The sequence below is a fragment of the Sparus aurata genome, chromosome 8, assembly GCF_900880675.1.
Source record: "Sparus aurata chromosome 8, fSpaAur1.1, whole genome shotgun sequence".
NCBI lineage: Eukaryota > Metazoa > Chordata > Actinopteri > Spariformes > Sparidae > Sparus > Sparus aurata.
This window is the reverse complement of record NC_044194.1, coordinates 15309365-15329306: the sequence shown is the minus strand read 5'-3', so window position 1 is coordinate 15329306 and position 19942 is coordinate 15309365. Positions and strand designations below refer to the sequence as shown.

The 19942-nt window shown below is 41.8% G+C and overlaps 1 protein-coding gene across 2 annotated transcripts in view; it reads right to left on the bottom strand.

Annotated features, from left to right (window-relative positions):
• LOC115586869 (cGMP-inhibited 3',5'-cyclic phosphodiesterase A-like) overlaps positions 1-19942 on the bottom strand; it is a 93339-nt gene that overhangs the window by 13907 nt on the left and 59490 nt on the right. The window contains exons 3-10 of one of the 2 annotated variants that reach the window (XM_030426287.1): positions 17941-18201; positions 14867-15024; positions 6132-6205; positions 4510-4661; positions 4266-4403; positions 3632-3743; positions 3294-3407; positions 2507-2706 (exon numbers count right to left, since the gene is read on the bottom strand). In XM_030426287.1, coding sequence (XP_030282147.1) covers positions 2507-2706; positions 3294-3407; positions 3632-3743; positions 4266-4403; positions 4510-4661; positions 6132-6205; positions 14867-15024; positions 17941-18201 — 1209 coding nt within the window. The remainder of the gene's footprint in view (positions 1-2506; positions 2707-3293; positions 3408-3631; positions 3744-4265; positions 4404-4509; positions 4662-6131; positions 6206-14866; positions 15025-17940; positions 18202-19942) is intronic. The other variant, XM_030426288.1, reaches the window with a different exon arrangement.

The following is a 19942-nucleotide window of genomic DNA, read 5'->3' as shown; positions in this document are numbered from 1 at the left end:
ATTTACATAATCAGGTACAAAAAAATGCCCGTGGTATGTGAAACCAGCTATCTTGCATATACAGTGCTAGACAGAGTATAAAAAGTGAGGCTGGATCATGTAGACCAATAGTGGTTTTCAGTAGTATTCAATTAGAAAATGAATAAACATGAATTGGACATGCTCCTAGCATCCTCAGTGTTAAATGACATCTATGTGTGTGAGACAAACCAGAAAATGTATTACTCAGCCAATGTAGTTTTCAAAAAGACAACTGAATAATGTAAGTATACAAATATTAATGTTTCTCTTCAAATCTGATCTCAGTGTTTCCCCTACCATTGTACAGGCCTGGCGGGCCGCCAAGCCAAAAAAAAAAAAAAAATCGATATGCCAAAAATAAGCCAGCTATCAATTCATTTATAAATCAATAATCATTTACATTAGGAGCACCTCTGTGCAGCGCAACGCGAGTCAACCTGCTTCGTTGCCTAGTAACGATGCGAGTACCGCTGCTGAGAGCGCGGGCATATATTCTGGGATGTTTAATGTTTGTTGGCTAACCAACTATGGCGCCGCCGAAGAAAAGAAAAAATATCGCGGGTGACAGACAACTTAACATAAAGAAATGATTCTACCAGACTCCGGAGCCAATGAAAATAGGGGAAGGGAGAGTAAGAGGCAACTCCAGAAAAAATGACAGGTGCAGCCGGTGAGACGGAAGAAAGGGGGGCAGATTGCAGTGGAGAGGGGGGCTGCTCGAGGGCCGTTACTGCCCCTGACACCGGTCCGACTGCCAACCCCTGTCCGGCGGGTGACCGCGGGCCCGGACCGACTGGTAACGTTGACCCAGCAAAAAAATAAATAAATAATACAGCTAAACACAGAACATCTGGCTGGGATCCCGAATGGCTTAATAACCATAATTACAGCCCTTGGTAGTACCACACTCCCCATGGTGAGTTTACAAATTTGTTGTTTAGCTTATATTTTTGTTCTGATTGAGGAGCTTCTCTCTCTCTCTTTTTTTTGGTAAGCAATAATAATGAAAATAACACAGACAATAGGCTAGTTTTCCCAGGCATTGTCAAAAGTATGTAACTCTGTTATAATAAAATGAATAAAAAACGTATGTGTTTGTTAAAAAAAATATTTATAACTGATAGAATCTCAATTATGTGTAGGGATGTTTTGTCGCTTATGCCATCAGCATGAGCAGCCCGTTAAAAGAGGACCATCCCAGAGGGTTTTCATTGAGATCCCTTCTGCAATGTACAGAAAAGATGTGCTTGATGCTCATATGGGTTCAGACCACCACGCTGCAGCCTTTCAGGCCCATGCAACTTTGATTAAAGGTTAGATTAAGCCTAATGATTTCATTTAAGTGATATCATTCAGCAATATAGGCCTACAATGATTTTTAATGTAAATGTTTGTTATTGCTGTATTTCGCGTCTCGTCTGTTTAGGGTTTTTTCGGTGGGTACCACCGGGCCTGAAAAAAATTCTAGGGGAAACACTGGACCTACATGCCAACTGAGGTAGTTTCTTGGTTGGATGTGTCCCGTCAGCAGACAATTAAATAGGCCGGATGTTGACGAGGACTTTAAGACAATAGGCTAGTTTTCCCAGGCATTGTCAAAAGTATGTAACTCTGTTATAATAAAATGAATAAAAAACGTGTGTGTTTGTTAAAAAAAATATTTATAACTGATAGAATCTCAATTATGTGTAGGGATGTTTTGTCGCTTATGCCATCAGCATGAGCAGCCCGTTAAAAGAGGACCATCCCAGAGGGTTTTCATTGAGATCCCTTCTGCAATGTACAGAAAAGATGTGCTTGATGCTCATATGGGTTCAGACCACCACGCTGCAGCCTTTCAGGCCCATGCAACTTTGATTAAAGGTTAGATTAAGCCTAATGATTTCATTTAAGTGATATCATTCAGCAATATAGGCCTACAATGATTTTTAATGTAAATGTTTGTTATTGCTGTATTTCGCGTCTCGTCTGTTTAGGGTTTTTTCGGTGGGTACCACCGGGCCTGAAAAAAATTCTAGGGGAAACACTGGACCTACATGCCAACTGAGGTAGTTTCTTGGTTGGATGTGTCCCGTCAGCAGACAATTAAATAGGCCGGATGTTGACGAGGACTTTAAGACAAAACTAAAGAAAAGCTTCTAAGTATTGACAAGGAATCTGAGGCCACTGTACTACATTGCTACTCTTTGATAGACAAGTGAGAGTTGTATCAGTATCATTAAAGCCTGTTTGACTAAATTTAGGAGATATATCTAGACAGGAAATACAGAATACATTGAGTAAGAATTTTAAGACTTTACACACAATGAGGTGTTATCATAACTGGTGATCTAATTCCAATATAATCTCCAATCAAACGATTGTATGTTGATTACCAAAAAAACAGGAACACTGATGTGTGACAATAAATCAACCAAATGAACTCCTACTTACTTTGATCCTAATCAGATACTGTTCTCTACTTTAGGCTGAGTAGCACGAGTACCTGTGGGGCGCTGGTGGCCACGAGGAAAGCGTTGGTCCGCCCAGGATGGTCGTAGTCGTGCATCGCGGCAGCCACATAAAGGGCCATGAGCTCCAGAGCAGGTATGAGGCCTGACAGGCAGCCGTATCCATCTTCTGACACAGTGTAGGTCTTTGAAACCAGGAAGCCCATATGACTGTGTGTTATTCCACTGTCGGAGTCTAGCCACAGGGGAACAGGCAAAGTGAGGAGGGTGAAGAGCAGGGTGGCAGAATTTAGACAAACACACATACTGTACTTTCATGTGTGCACACATGCACTCTGGAGCACACACACAAAAATACACACTCAAATCCACTTATATGTGGATCAAAGGGATGGCCCTAGTAAGGCATACAAATGAGGTTATGGAAATTGGGTGAGAGGGAACTCTAATCTGCCTGCGATTTCATGCTGTTCCAGACTTCAAATAGTGTTTGGTACGTAAACTCAAGTGCCAAAAGCCCCGAGAGAGATAAGACAAACTGTGAGTAGGATAAGAACACACACTCCTGCAGGTTTGATGCTCTGACATTAATGAGGCGGCTCACAGTGACGCTGGAGGCAGGTGGAAAAATCTAAATAATAAAAAAAAGTGTGGACGCGCATATAGACGGTCTTTATGGTGGTAAACGGCTTAACACAAGTTGAAAAACTGAACAAAAAGCTATTGAAAGGTCGTGTGTTCTTCTGTGGCAACTTCACAAACACACCAGCAACAATACAACAGGTGGTGAAAATGTCTGCATGCATGCACTAAAGAACACACCTGAGTCACTGGCTGAGCCGTGGTCAGTGATGAGGCTGGGCAGGCCGGGCACAGCCTGCGTGGTGAGGTACCAGACTGCGTGAAGCACATCTGTGGCGTGGACCCTGTTGTGATCTGGGTCAAGACAGACAAGTGTGTGTAAATCTTCTCCGGTAGGGAGCACTGTTGGGCAGCTTATGTTTCTCATAACAACATAAAGGCTGCATACAGTCATATATGACGAACACTGGACAGACGGTATAACATTTCCCTCTAGTGGCTGGTTTAACTGTTACAGCTGCGAACACGGTTATAATGCAAAAAATAAAAACGAGATGGAGAGAAATGCTGGAGCTTACATGGTATGTCTCTGTAACCATTCTCAAGGGCGTGGAAGTAGTTCATGAATTCTTTGACGGGGATCTTGAAGGTCTCGAACAGGCCGGTGTCTTCAAAGAGCCTGTAGGAGACCTGAAACACAAAAATCAGATTGTCAAGAGTCTTATTTTTTTTGCAATGTACAATTTTGCCATTATCGATATTGTTTTTCCCTTTTTTTTTTCAAATAACGTTTTTGTCACTCGTTTTGGCAATGCACATTTTCCATTTTCATATTTCATTTCATATAGTATTTAATCAACATATCAAATGTAAGAGGGGTTTCATAATTTCAACAAGTGGACATTTTACTCTATAAATGCTCAGACTTTGGTGTTGTAGAAATTAAAGACAAGGACGTTGAGTTTTATTGTTTATCATAATTGTGTAATTGTGTTTTTGTGACACTGTATTGAGTGCAGTCGTGCCAATAAAGCCACTTGAATTGCGATTACAATTATTTGAGAGTCGGTTGATTTATGAATGCATAGATGGCCGTTATCTCAGTATTACTTTCAAGCATTTTGTTCAGATCTGATGTATCATTGTGCAAATAATCCATAGTTTTATTGATGACACACTGGCCGACCTCTGATCTCTCCCAGATGTGCCCACCTGACTGAGGATCCGTCCACATTTCCCATTGGTCCTCTCCATCATACGGAAGATGGGGAAGTTCCAATTGTTTAGCTGACTCATCAAAGGCTCCAAGTCCTCCATTATTAACGGCTCCGGAGCCAAAATTGTTTTGTCCTGTAACACATGATGAAAAGTGGTCAACGGTTATGAAATATGTTATAATACACTGATGTTGTGATCATTAATAGAGTCATGCTGGAGCCGTTCTCCCTCGCCTTACCTCAGGAGGTATTAGTGGGTGGAGGATGACATTCTGGGCGGGGTTTTTCCCCTCCTCCGTGTCCTCCTCTGTATGTGCTACATCACTGCTGTCACTGTGGTTGGCTTCGTGGGTGCTGTCATAGTCTGATGACACAACCACTTGGTCCTCTGCTATTAAAAGAAAAAAACAAAACAAAGAGATGTCAAACCGTGGCCTAAAAATCCACCGTTAAATCTCCCTTAAGCTGATGCATCGTCAAGTATATTTGAGGGGGGAATTTACTTCCCTGGCACATCCGCTCCCCTTAATCCTGTTTCGTTATAGTCAGTTATTTTCTGCAATTCTCAGAATGAAAGTGCTCCGAGATGGTGAGTGCTCTCGCTCGTTAACACCGGTGCATCTTTATGAATGCTGCCACGCCCCTCACTCAAATCACATCTTAAAGTGTATGCAAGTCAACAGCAGCACTTTGTACAGTATTCTGAGTTTGTATAATCAGAAAAAACTGGTATCTCTGCATTTTAAATGCTGGATTTCTGACTCGTTGTTGTTGAATACTGGTGCAAGAGAAGTACCCACAGGTCATGCATACAAAAGTAAAAATATTGTTTTCAAATATGTCTTTGGTAAAAGTGAGTGTGAGGTTGGGTGCAAGCTAGAGGTTTGTGTTGTTCTTGGATGAGTGTGTGATCTTTTTTGCAGGAGACGTCATACAGTTACCATTGTTATTATTGTCACTGGTGGTTTCCCTGTTGATCATTCATTGTTTATTTTCCTTCCCCTTCCTTTTACTATCTGCCTGTTTTTTCTTTGTGTTTTTCACGGCCTTTGATTATTTTTTGTTTGTTTAAAAAGAAGGAGCACAGCAATAACAGATTTTGTGATTTTGTTATGATGGAAATCATTCAAGTAAAAGTAAAACTATACATTTACATATATGCGTATACTTTGGGTCGACTGGTCAAGGATCAAATCTGACATTCAGCATTCTCCTGATTATCAGAATCAGTGTTTGTTTTTTATCCTCTTAGATACATCAATGTTAGTAGTCAGGCATAATGTAGGTGCCAACTACAACAAAAACTCAAAAATGTTCTGTGTTCATGACTCGTACCTTGAAGTAAACATGTACATAATGCTGTGATCCTTTCCTCTGACAGAATTAACATAGTGCAGAAACCAAACCTACCATCAAAATTAGTTTGAAGGTGATATTTTAAGGTAAAAAAAGCGACATAATGCTGCTTGAAAAATTCACTGGTTTGGCTCTGATGCAGCACGCAATCTGCCAAGTAACACATAACTAAAGTTATCAAATAAATGTAATGGATTCAAAGTACAATATTTGCCTCCAAAATTTAGCAGAGTGAAGAATAAAGTAGCTGAAAATGGAAATACTCAAGTAAAAGTTGTACCTCAGAATTGTACTGTAGTATAGTGCTCGATTAAGTGTACCTAGTTACATTCCATTTGTCCATTCAATGTCTGTGACTATAAGTGACTGGGACCAAAATATGATGATTACCATGTGCCATAAATGATTATTATCTTTAAACTATTTCAGTTTCACATATAACAATGTCGAGGTTAACCCAAGACAGTGGTGGTAATGATGTAAGACAGAAAGAGTGAGGACATACCTGACCGTGGTATCCTGTCTCCCTTGTCTATTGAGCCCTCTCCGTGGCTCAGTTTGATGTATGGTCTCCCACAGCTGTAGACAAGAGGGTTTTAAACAGGTTAGAGATAAAGTGAATAAAGGGATGTGTTCCATTTAACTCCACAGTAGCGTATGACACTCCCTGTTCTAATACTGTGATACTTGCAGCTTCGACTGCTGCATTTATATGTCGGAATCAATCGATTTCATTAATTTTAATCGATCAATTCTAGAGACTAGTGAAAATACGTTAAACGTCAGAACAGAACGTGTCAATTTGATCCACAGCTCAGACATTTACATCCAAATGTGCACCGAAACATCTGCTGATCAACTGCAACAATCTGTTTTGCAGCTTTTGTAGGCTGAGATGAAATCTTAATTACTTTTGTGAGAGAATTTGGTGTTAATCATTATGATGAGAAATCTGTGTAATTGGTTTTGTTTGGCGGAGCAGATTGTTAAACACTGGGAGTCAGAATGGTATATGTGTGTTTGTTTGTAGCTATGCCAAAGGATTGGGAATAATGCCATTCACTACATCTGTCTTTGATGTCAAAACCAGTCGGCAAAAGTTGTCAAGAAAAAAAAAAAAGATTCCTACTGTGCTGTCCCCACGTGAAACAGACGTTGTACAGACGCTCGAAGAAAAAAATTCTCATTAGTGAACTTAATGGATGCACACATTAACACAATGCAAAGAGAACAAACAATAAAACAAATTCCAAACAGCGGTTGTTACACTGTATAGACTCATTAGAAACTGAGCCCGCCCTCTCTGAGCTGTGGGACAAGTCAGTGACAGGAGCAGCTTAATGTGCGCCGCAGTCTGAGAGACAGATTAAAACATTCACATTTATTGACTGGTTTATAAATCAAATAAGCATTATCTCGTTCGGATAGAGCCTTGAGCTGGCCTGCTGGTCGGTTAGCTGTGTGACACCGCGGGGGAGCCTCCGGAGCTGCTTTCAACAGCTTTTCCATGTTTCTCCACTGAGGCCTCCGTCAGGCTGTAGGTGGTTCCAATTAAAATACCTCTCCCTAAATGTTGTAAAACCTGCCTTCTCAGGGCAGGAAATGCCTGCCGCTAGAGCATGGTGTCACAGGGAGCACAAAGGCTTGTAGTGTGTCTATCTCCGTCTGATAAATTGTTTCTTGAACACGTTCGAGCTGTACCCGCCCTGCCTAATGGTCCTGAGGCCCCAACAAAGGCAGTTCTGTTGTGTTTGCGTGGCCGGGTTGGACCACTGTGTGTAATGCCTAGCAGGTGTGGAATATAAAATAGTTTGATAGTTTGGCGGGCGAACAGTTAGTATATTATTGTCAGGGGGGTCTGGGCAGGCAGCAGCGCTTGGCTTAAAAGGTTTACTTTTAATGAAAGCTGAAGAACTGGCAGACACTCTTCCTATTCTGCTAATGCAGCAGAATAGCCTCGGCTACTGACATTGAGCCTTCAGCGCAAAATGTAAATAAGGAGGTCGTCCATTTTCACCCGAGGAATTTGTCAGTCACGGATCGAGTGACGCTGCTTTCATCAAAGAAAGCCTCTTAAGTGTAGTTACAGCAGTTAGCACTGTAGTTACAGTAATTTAACTGTCCCGGTGAGATAGACCTACTGTAAGAACACAAAAGTACACATCCCAGCCTGTTTTTGTTTCAGCCCTGTCTCCTCCAAATAACATTTATACACTAATAATTTTTCTCTAATATCTTTGGGAAGAATGTAACTGCTGGCTGCAGCGATGTTAGTTCAGCAAAGAAAACATCCGGCATCTCGTGGTAAGGTTAGATTTAGGCAAACACTCTGGTTAAGGTCTTCAAGGGATCATGGTTTTGGTTAAATATTGAAAAAAATAAAAGTTCTGTCTCATGCGTCAAGTCGGCTTTTTTTTTTATTTTAATTTTTTTTATTATTTAACCAAAACCAAAATTTGTTGTTCATCCAAAAATGAAAATTCAGTTAATACCTACGCAGCTGCATATGGACAGAAAGTCGGGTGACGTTTTGTAGCCCACAAAACTGGAGCTTCTCTACAACAACTAAAGTAGATGGGGACTTGTTTTAAAGGCAAAACCAAAATAAATGAAAAATAAACAGCGCTCCAATCTGTATTCCAAGGCTCTGGAAGCTTCAAGATCACTAATCGACATGACAAAATATTATTTGCACCTTTTTTTTTAAGCTGAAATCTTTACTGTAGCTGCTTAGCTAAAAGTGTTCCTTCAAGGGTGCAAACATTTTTTAAAAATGCAAGTCCCCATCTTCCTGAGTGGTGAAGCTCCAGAAATGTTTGTTGTTCGACGAAACTCCATCCGACAGCAAGCGATTGAGAAGAAAATGAATTTGTATTTTTGCGGGGAACTTATCCTTTAAACACAACCTTCAAAACAAATAGCAAACAAAGGGTAAAACCTACATTTTGCAGATACGTTTAGGGCTGCACCTAAAATGTGCTGTTGTGAAATTTGTCTTAAGAACTTTATCAATACAATGTGTTGGATCATACAAAGGTCAAAGGTCAAAATTGGCTTGTAAAAGGGTTTTTCCTCTGTAGTAGAAAAATCACTGCTGTTCTCACACGCTCACACGAACGCACCGCAGCATTCTCCAGAATAAACCTCAGTCCAGCTAATTATCCTGCAATAGGAAATACTGTATAAATTGCAACATTGTCTGCTTTCTCTGAGAACAGCCCCGCTGCCTCGCCCCCTCCCATGCCGCTTATCTAAATGTTTCGAGCCGTGCAATAAGCTCCGACTGGCCTCTGCGCGCTCCCCTCTCTGCTGCCGTTTACTCCCAGATTTTATACTCGACCACTTACAGCAGGTTGACAGATTACCTTTGGTTCGGAGCCCAAACGGACAGTGTCCAAGCCACGATAAACACTGCAGCCATTATTTCTGCTTCCAGTAATCTACCTACTCTGGAGCCAGATGACGTGAAGAAGATAACAGCACAGTGGCCGGGGCTAAGGGAAATGGAAGGTATTCAATTGGCCTCTTTTTATACCCCGGCCTGTCCGATAAAAAGCGTTATTGTAGCTTTGAAGTTGGTGTTATTCCTTCTTAACGCTGTACGTCACTGAAAGCTGACATGATGGAAAAAAGGCGGGAGGGAAAAAAGAAGCCTAATGTCCTAATTAAGATTGTACAGATTTGATGATGGAGCAGAGAGAAGGCAATTGAAGCCATGTGTTCATTTTCTCCCAGCTTCCCTCCACGTGCTCGCTCTCTCCCTCTCCTTCCCTCCTCCCCCGACCATTTCACTTTCTCTGAGAGGACTCATTACCTATCAGGAGTGATTACTGATGCTTTATGTGATTCGTAAATTAATGAATATGTTACTGAAGTCCAGGCCAATTCTCTAAAGTGATAACACCGATAGATACAGGTTACAGAACGTAAATTACAAAAACACTCTCCTCCCCAAAACTTGGCTGATAATGACTTGACTGTCAAGTTGCCAATCGCTACGAGACCATCACAGGTTCAATCCTCAACAACGTTAACCCATTCAGATTTGATTTACATAATTTGTACAGGATTACTGTCAACTGACTCCATCCAAATGCCTGTATTCAATTGGACGTCTATAAGCCAATCACAGTGTTCCACGTCATCTCAAGGGGACTGCAGTGGAGTCACACCCCATGTTTAAGAAATCATGGCCAACCATGACATCTGGATTACATCCAATATTTCATCAAAAGTGGTTAAAAAGGTATTTTAATCCTCTTTTTATCACTACGTATTAGTCAATTAAAAGTTGAAATCCACCATCACAATATTTCATGTGTGTTTGGAACATAATTGGTTTCTGAACCGGTTTCTGAAGTCGTTGTCAGTAGATTAGCAGCATGACGCTGATTCCTTACCAGCTCTCTTTTTCATTTCAGGCATCGGGTTAAGAGCCAGATGCCGAAAACCAAATTTAAATAAAGTGTTACTCAGAGGAGAGCCCTCTCAGCTGCAATAAACTAAACCCAGGGACTCTCTGTTCTCTCCAATTGTGTCTGTACAACCCCTGCCAGAAGAAACAGCTGTGACAGTGTGGCGAAGCGTGTGTGTGTGTGTGTGTGTGTGTGTGTGTGTGTGTGTGTTAATTGTGGGGCTCTGGTGACTGGGGAGAGGCCCAGGTGTTTGTTTATACTCACACCACCATAAGTGGCCATAGCTGGGGCCCGCTGCTGGGCCGGGGCTGAGCGGTAGGACCAGGCGACAGGGCTTTGTGTACAGAAACTGCTCGGTGTGCTTACATTCACAGAACTCGTTCAAGTATCACACTGTCATCGAGCAAACAGACCCAAACAAGCCACTGACAGACGCGGCCCACACACTTCTTCAGAGGGCTCAAGACACAAAATAAAACAACAGACTTTTTTTTTGTTTTTACAGCCCTGCTAACTGTGCAGTAAACACTATAAATTACAATCCAAGGTTGGATATACAGGAGCCATGAGTTGTAGACTTCTGCATGAAGTTTTCTGGTTTATTACGTTGATGCTACAGTGTGAATATACTGTAATGCAGACTAAATACTTATTTTTATTCAAGGCAATGTAAAGAAGGGAGATGGGTGAAAGTATGTAGTATTCTAGCACTATTTGTCTGATGAATACCTACAGTTCCGTTTTTCATACTGCATGTCACAAGGTTTATTATCATGATTTGGGGAAGGCTGGGACCCCTCAGGAGACAACTGATGTTATCTTTTGGTGTTTTTATCCTGTCATGCTTCAGTCTTAACACCTCCTGTGTTTAATATGTTATATACACTTTTTAAAAAAAATTTTTTAAATGTACAGTATGTCATTTGGCCACTAGGGGTCTCTCAGTCAAAACAAAACAAAAGGCACAAGGATCATGAAAGTTGTTATCTTCACTGTTAAATACCATTGCTGATGACAGAAACGATCTATGTGATGTGGCAATGTTTAAAATGTGTATCGACGTAAAGTTTAGTCAAAACACTGACTTTCTTCCTCGCTCTCCTTTTCCATCTTTGTTTAAAAAACATTTGGAATAAAGTCAGTGCAACACTCGACAGAATATATAACAATATACTCATCGTTTGTAGACATTTGAATGCAGAAATGTTCCATATTACATCTTTAATAGTGGATTTCATTTTTGTCTCGGCATTCTTAGGTCTCAGATTAGATTGAATTTGTGCTATTTGTATTTGCTTGTGTAAATACATGGACAATGTTGCTATATATTGATTGCTTATGACTGAATAAAGAAAAACCAAACCAAACAATTAACTTTCTATCAATTATCAGATAAAAAATGTTAATGTTATCCAAACATAGTGTGAACTGAAAACTCCTCCCTGACCATTCTACAATACAAGTTTGCAAGACCTTATTTTCTTTTCATATTCTTTACTTAAATTAAAATGTTTAAGTTGCAGAATTTATACATCATTTCAAACAAAAGTTTATATATCAGACTTTACCATACTAGTGAGTAGGTGTGTAAATCTTTCTTCAAGTATGAACTCATCTTAAACAATATTATTTGTATGAGTTCATTTTAGTGAAGAGGAGGAGGATGTTACATGCCAAAAGGAGCTCTTTCAAAGAATACAGTCTGGGATCGTTGACACAAGGAGATGAATCTTGTGGGAACTCACTTGAACTCTCAGAATCTGCAAGTCATGTTAATGCTTTCTTTCACATTCAGTCACAAGAGCATTGGGGATGTCAGGTTCTGTGTTGGGAGATAAGTTGACATTCAGATTTCTCAGAAAAGTGTTTGATGGGGTTAAAGTCTCTGCACATGGGAACTCACAACTCCTCTACATAAAACATTTTCTTTCCAGGTCTTTTTTGTGTAGGGGGACACTATCATGCTGCAACAGGAAATGGCCCTCCTCGAATTGTTGAAGCGAAGGGTTCTCTGAATTGTCACTGTATGTTAGTATTTCCTATAATTGGAAGAAAGGGGGAAAAATATTTCAACTGAAAAAATCGATGTTGGACAATGGCCATAAACTGAGCATATACTGTCCTGTGTCTTTTTACTATGTGCAGCAAAAATTGTCTGGCTGGCCTAGTTAACATGTTTCTCCAGGCAGCTTGGCTCAAACTTTGGAAGACAGGAGCCACATGTTTTTACGGGAACTGTTCAGTTTTACAGTACATGCAGAATTAATTTATAGCATCATGAAACAATTCCCCTCACAACAGAAAATAATATAAAGCTAAATACTGGCTGGCTTCTTTTTCTCTGGTAAAAATGTATGACTGAACGTTAGACAGAGATCAGACCAAGTTAACTGACCATTAGTACACAGTACATACCAGATAAATGTACCGCATTTTGCTCTGTTATTGGTCTTTGTAGCTGCTCTACTCTACAAAAAAAAAAAATAATAATTAACATGGCAATTGTTCTGGAAACATCAATTCTAATTGAATTTAAACTACCCAAATTAGTTTCTAAATTAATCAGAGGTGAGAAATAGGCCGTGAAGTTGCAGAGTCACGGCTCATTTTACATTTAAAATACCGAGTTTTAACATTTGTTTAGTTTCAGGTGGCTTGCATAAGAACTGAGTTCGTTTTTTTTATCTAGAAGTTCAACGACAGGTCGAGCTGATTCAAATCTCAAGTTGAAACATAAAGCTTGCGGTGAAAACTAAGCTCACAGGATTCATCTGTCTTTAGGTTGTGGCCAAATCTTTAAGTGTTAGAATTGAAGACTACGTAATACTAGCACTTAAAGAAGAGACATATAATGCTCATTGTCTGGCTCATAATTTGATTTTGGGTTACTAGTAGAATAGGTTTTCATGCTTTAACGCTCAAAAAACACATCAGTTTTCTCATATCGCCCAGTGCAGCAACTCTGGGTCCCCCTCTGTTTGAAATGCGGTTTTTCGCTCCTGTTTCTTTAAGCTTGAAGCTCTAAGATTGGTCAGCTCAAACATGCCTGAGCCAGCACTACTAACAACAACATAGCAGCTATGCTAAATAAAAGGTAACATGATAACCCCAACAAGCAGTGAGGCATTAATTTATTGTCATACAGTATTAAAGGTGGGACAACTGAAGAGGCGTTCAAGAAGCAGTGTTTTCTGTGGGAGAGATGAGCTACTGTTGGTGTAGATTTTGACCTGTTTTAACTTTCAGGAACTTTTTACATGCACAAAAACCAATATAACACACTGAAGGAAAGAAAAAACACAATATGTCTCAAAATGCAAAAAGCAAGACCCGTCTGTTGTTGTTCTGTATGACAGCACAGCAACCGAACAACACAAAGCTTGTCATCAGCTGAAAACCGTTTGAATCCATGCCGTCTGTTTTCAGCGCGCCTTTGAGTCAGACATCAGACGTGTCCATCTGAAGTTCTACTGCACATCAATAATTAAGCTCAGGCATCGGTTTGGAGATCGGAAAATGCTCTTATGAAAACACTTGACAATTAAACAAACTTTGAACAAGAACACACAGCCGTATATGTAAACCTACACTGTGTTTTAACTGTCCCCCTGGTTTAGCACACCAAAAGCGTCAGAGAGAACACACGAGCGTCTGGATCTGCAGACAAACGCAGCCTCGTGTGCGTGACACAAACTCGACGGGGGAAGAAACTGAATAAAGCAGATGAAAAACGAAGAGATTCTTTCTTGTTGAGGCGTAGTTAATATTTTAGGGACAGGGCCAGCATGTGCCGTCTAGTACTGCTTGTACGCCCACATTGCAGGAACACTGTATGCACGAAAGCTCATATTTCAAGCACACACAAACAAGCATGGCTGAAAAAAATCTCCTTCTTCTACCCCTTTGAAATTCATAAAAAAAACTTTATTCCCCCTGAGCTGCGCTAAAATAATCCAAACACAGCGTCACAGTAATCACCAAGTAATTGTGAGGAATGCTATCTCCACGCTGATCACAGTAAATTAAGCAGAAATATTTCTCTTAGTAATCATGTCTACTCTAATAAATTAAGACCCTGTGTTTATTCAGGGTTAAGGCATTGATGAGATTTACTAGCAAAACAAAACACAGGCGAAATTAACGCAACTACGTGGGACTGTGGCGTCTTGACATGTCCCATCTGAACACACTAAGGCTGGATTTTCTCAACAGCTTTCCAAAACGAATGCGGCGGATAAATACATGCTTTCACACTAACCCATGAATGCAACAGCACTCTAAAAGAACCGCCACCCTTCTCTACCCTACTCTCACAAAACCCCCACATACATGCAGATCTACTTCTGTGCAGCCTGAGTTTCATGCTATCTTCAGCTCTAATGCGCTGAGAGTTGATGTGTGTCTTAGTTATTCAGGTTAATGCGTTCGCCTGTGGGGCATATTTCCATTCTGGCTCCCATTGCACACACATCCTTCTCCGAACTGCTGTGCCATTACTGTTCACTCACGCTGATGTCTTTGGTATAACTACAGCCACACTGCTGAGAATAAACCTCCTCAGAGTGATGTGTCATACTGTGGTAGTCCTCATTAAAGCGTTTGAACCACGGTTGTGTATACCTTCAGTACAATGTCACACAGCGGGATCCAATTAGTATATTTAAACACAAAACTCTACGACTTTGCCTCGAACACAGCAAACCTTTTTCCGTATGACTCCTCGGGGAAGGGAAAAAATAATAGGGCAAGCGAAAGACAAAGGACAAGTGAGCGTATGAGTGAAAGAATGAGAAGTAAGAATGCTCAGTCACGCAAGCTGTGGTACCTGCAGGTGAGTGTTTCATGGTACGGTTTGATGCTGGCGCTGCGGTCCCTTCGGACGGGCCCGGGCTCGATGGTGGGCAGGCCGGTGGCGGAGGTGGTGGTGGTCCACGTGGAAGAGATCCTCCTCAGAAGACCAGGGTGGAGACTCCGCCTCAGACGCTGCATACGAAAAAGTAAATATATACCAACACTGTATCACAGCAGGTCGTAAAACTAATCTTTGATTTTTTTTTCTTGACTTTAAGCATGACTACATTTCATGCCTGCCCTAAATGAAACAGTACATTTATGAACTACATTGGCATCACAGGGAGGAGGTCGGGGCGGATGGCGGACATTCAAAAGTCCAAGATTGTGACACCCATATTCAGGGTTTGTATCTAGGCAACAAAAGCACTTAGGTTAAGGTTAGGAAAACACATTTTCAGTCGTGAGTGAGTCATGAAAGATCATGAGTATTGGTTATAACTTTAAGAAGCAATATGTAAGAATTTCAATTGATAACACAAAAAAATTAACAAAAATTGTCAACAAATTAAGCAATAACAGTTTTCACATTATGGCGTCTAACGTACGCACACTATTGTGTTGCAGAGATTGCCTATCTACTGAAGTTAGCAGGCTAACCAGCTAGCATTAGGCAGTCCCGGTCCAAAACTTTCTCACTAAAGATGTCAACACCGATGTTACTCTGGGGATATGCTGGTCTCAATTTTTCCGAGAATTAATTCGACAGTTGGCCAATTTTTTGCATAGTGCACCTTTAAAACCAGTATGTTAAACTACTGACAAAATGTAACCTTTAGGACTCACGTACATTGACACAAATCTTCCATTTGTGCAGTCGGGCTTACTGTCACAACAAAAATAGGCACTTGCCTTCATAGTGGGCTGCATAAAGTACACACACATAGTTAACACTCCTGGAAAACCCCTTTTTTTCTTTTAGATAAATTAATATAAACATCATCCATAACTAATTGAAGATATTAAAAAACAAGGCTGTAATTGTTTTGGCATTTAATCATCTTCAAGAACTCCACATGTAGTTAATGGGTATTTGTTTTTTTTTGCAGTCGAATGGATCTTCTAGTCGAGACAGCTGTTTTTCCAGAATATAACCTGGAACAATTTTCATGACTGGTTGCACTTTAATCTTTGTCTTCACTGAATCCAGAGAGAATCAACATTGCAGTCGTCACTGACTGGAGGATATTGGCAGGCAGCTGTGCCGGCGATGCCCCTCGTGGTTATTCTTAGACACAATGTCGGTGTTGCATTGCACTGATACATTTCATCATCGAGATTCAGCCTCTCTGCTTCCAATTCTCTCCCAGAGTCTCTTTTGTCTCGGTATCCCAGTCTCTTTTTTTATCTGCCTTTTTTCTTTGCTCTTTCTCTGGGATTCCCAGTGGTCTGTGCCCTTGTGATGCCTCCATCTGTTCAGTGCCATGCAGCAGCAGCTTGGAACAGCAGCGCGAAAACATGGCAGCCTCTCTCGCTCTCACAGTCTTCTGCAGGGTGACCTGGTAAAAGATCGCCTTAGAATCCTGAATGAGTCCATTCACAGCAAGGTGTCATACACCGAATGAGAGAGCAGACACACACACACACTCATACACACTCGGGTTTAGGTCACCTTAGTGAACATTTTTACTGACCAACATTCACCGTGTAACACTTCTGATTTAAGTATGTGCTGACTTTAGCTGCAGATTAGCCAATCTTTGAATGTATGTGTAAGAAAACACACATGCCTCCGAATGAGCTGTGCACAATCAACGGATACTTTGAGCGAAGACACATTTATGCACATGAAATTGCACGAGATCCGCAGATTACTAATGCACGAAAATACGTGTTCAAGTCCCGATTGTGAAATTGGAACAGCGGTGTTATTCTATGATTTTCCAGCACTGTAGTTCCATTCCTTAATGAAAGCCCTGCAGACACACTAAAAAGCAAGAAAAAAAACCACACATGCCAGAAAAACACTTGCATTACCAAAAAACAGGCCATCCTCACACAAAGGAGAAAGAAAAAAGCTGATCCCTGCTGCTGTCAGCGTAGATACAAATCTGTAACTGGCCTTAGCTCTTTAACTGTTGAGATAAGATTGTGTTTTGTGTTTTGCACCGTACGTGCTTCTGATGCAGCGGCTCTCTTGCGGTGCAGAGAACGTGCCCTGTGTTGGACAGAAAATGAGTTTGGGGAAAATTGCTTGAAAGGCATCAGCATGCACCGCGGCGGACATCAAACTCTTAGCCAGGAGGCAGAAAAGCAAGCGCAGGGCTTTCCACTCCTGCATTAACCACCTCCACTCCTCCTGCTATTCTCCTCCCGGGCAGTTAAGAAGTGGGCACAGCGTCTCTGGGGAGCAGGGTCCTTAATGAGTGCAGCCTCACTTGCCGCTCAACGGGCGCAGTTTGTCTTAGCTATTTTTACAAAGTTCAGACGATGTGAAAATACACCTGTCAGCCAAGCGATTGGCTCGACGGCGTGGCAGCCATCCACCACACACTCGATGGATATCTTCCCCAGATGAATAACTGTAGTAATCGTGGTGGGGGTCCAGTTTTGTTGACACACACTCGTCCGTCTTTGTTACTGTCTGAGCGGCGAGTTCACCTTCATGTTGCCTCTCCTCTTCTACTTGACTCACATGTGCGCATACACACTGTCTGGCTCTGCACATCTGTCATGTTGACACAGCTGTGGCTATGAAAGGGAGAACAGTGCTCCGAGCAGTAGACGCGCTCAATTTTTCTTCACTCAACTCTGTGAAAATACACTCCTTCATTTGATGCTAAAAGCTCTGAAAGCAGGAAGCACTCATTAGCTGAAACATGGGCTGAAAGATTAACATGTGTGTGGAGCGCAGTGCGGTGTGTAAATCATTTGGCTGTAATAAACTGGACTGCATTTCCATCTAAGGATTATTTTCAGCCATCTCCAAAACAAAATTTTATGTGTCTGGCGCGCAACCACTTCTGATTAACAGTTCTGAGACTTGGGTGAAATATCCTCACTTGTCAAATGTAAATCATAACAAATGGTCTTTGTTCATCCGCTCACCTTGTGGATGGATGTCTTCTCTCCTTTCTCGGGTCCCTCCTCTGAGTCGGAGAGGGTGTAGGCATCGCTGGGGTTAAGCAGGGGAGCAGGGCGTGGCCGATGTAGCGGCTGGAAGGTGAGCTGGGTGGTGAGCAGGTTGCTGACAGCCCGCAGAGAGGTGCAGGTGTTGGGGGGCAGAGACGGGTCGGCTAGCAGGTCTGTGATCAGTCCGTGGGCTTCCCCCATCACCGCTATGTCCACCATGACGGTGGTGCCTGACGACTGTGGGGTGAGAGGGAGACAGAGAAATGAGAAATAAACATCACGGCTGCTGTGGCTAATGGGAGTTGATGCTAATCATTGGCCGGGTCTGACAGAGTGGCCGTGTGCTACTTCCGGGTGACAAGCGTGAAGAGCAGGTGTGTAAACTGCGTCAGCAACGCCAATGTGAGGATATAATAAGCTGAACGCTGATATTGGAATCACTTCCTATCAGCTGCACGTTAGACCTTGTTTCTGTTCTACACTAGTTTATCTTTTACTTCTTATTAAATAATAATAATAATCAAATTTCTCACTGGTGGAAACTGACAATTGGTATTTACTCAGCTCTGAGGAGGTATCTGCAGTCAACTTAAGGTTGCACAAATTAATACTTTTATGTCAATGATGGGTCATTTTGCCATTTGTGATGTGAAAGTTTTGCTCATACTCATGAATGCGAACAATGACAAGCACACACAGCCCTAACCAAATCATGTTTCAAAAGTCATTTTAGCTGGGGAAAACAACAATATGGCACAAAATGAAAGAAAAAGCCACCCACAAAACAATACAGAAACAAGAAAAAAATGAAACAAATGAAAATTGATTTTGCACCACTGTTAAAGGGTCCGACTGAGATTCTGAGGAGCGTTATGTCTGTGCTCTCACATCAAGCTGCACACAAGCTTACATCCACTCACATCATCAAAGGCTTTATTCTACACCTTATATGGCTCCTTTTAGCTCAGAGGAAGCAAAAACATGAAGACAAGCAAGGAGCGGTGCGCCACAGCAGTAGGAGTTGACATACTTGCACCGCCTGAGACCTCTGAACGACACCGTGCAGCTGTACTAGATGCTTTTAATGAATGGATTCATTAGCAACATCTCAACTGGACACTGACCTTTGCCCTCTTCGCTCCTGACCCCTCAGACGGTCAACAGCCACAGTCTGTTTCTGCCCGTCTGCCCCACAGCTCTGAAGGCACCAGCGGAGTGTGAGTCGGCCTTTGTTTTTGCAGAGCTAAGCGAAAAGTTCACAGCCCGCTCTTAATTGCTGTGCCTAGAGCCGTTGAACAAACCACAACTAAACACAGGTCAGTCTTGGCTGCCAGCGAATATATCTAATAAGCTCACCAGTTCCCTTGTTCCCCCAAAGAATGTTATCAGATTTTTCTCCCCCAATGTCCCATTCACTCTGACACCAGCTGCCAGGCACCCAGAATTATTCTGTTTACACTGGCTAAGTGGCAAAAGGTTGAGCTGAACAACACATGTGTGAGCGCCTTTCATGCATTTTCCACTTGTGGGAACAGTGAAGGTTTCGCTTTTTATTTTCCCAGTCGTATCAAATAAGTTGCTGTATTTATACAATCTTCCTGTTGATCTGCAAAAATACAAAGGGCGTGTGTACACCGGGTGTGAGGGCATTCCTTCATGGTGACACGCATTTATTGATAAATCTGTCACATGACCAGCACTGGGACCGAGCTAATCTATTTTACAGAGAAGGAGACGTCCTGTGGGACAGCCGACGGAGCATGTCTGGACAGACGACTACTGTACTCCTCCCACCCTCCTCTCCCTTAAATCTCCTCTTCTCCTCCTGGTCCCTCCCCTCTCTCCCATACTCTGCTCTAATGCATGCTGTGAGGATAAGATGTAAACACCTGTCGCTCAGCTCATTTACGGGCTGATTTAGGAGCTTTTCTAAAGAGGAGGTTGAGGAAGAACGAAGCTGCCGTAGAACATCTGGCTC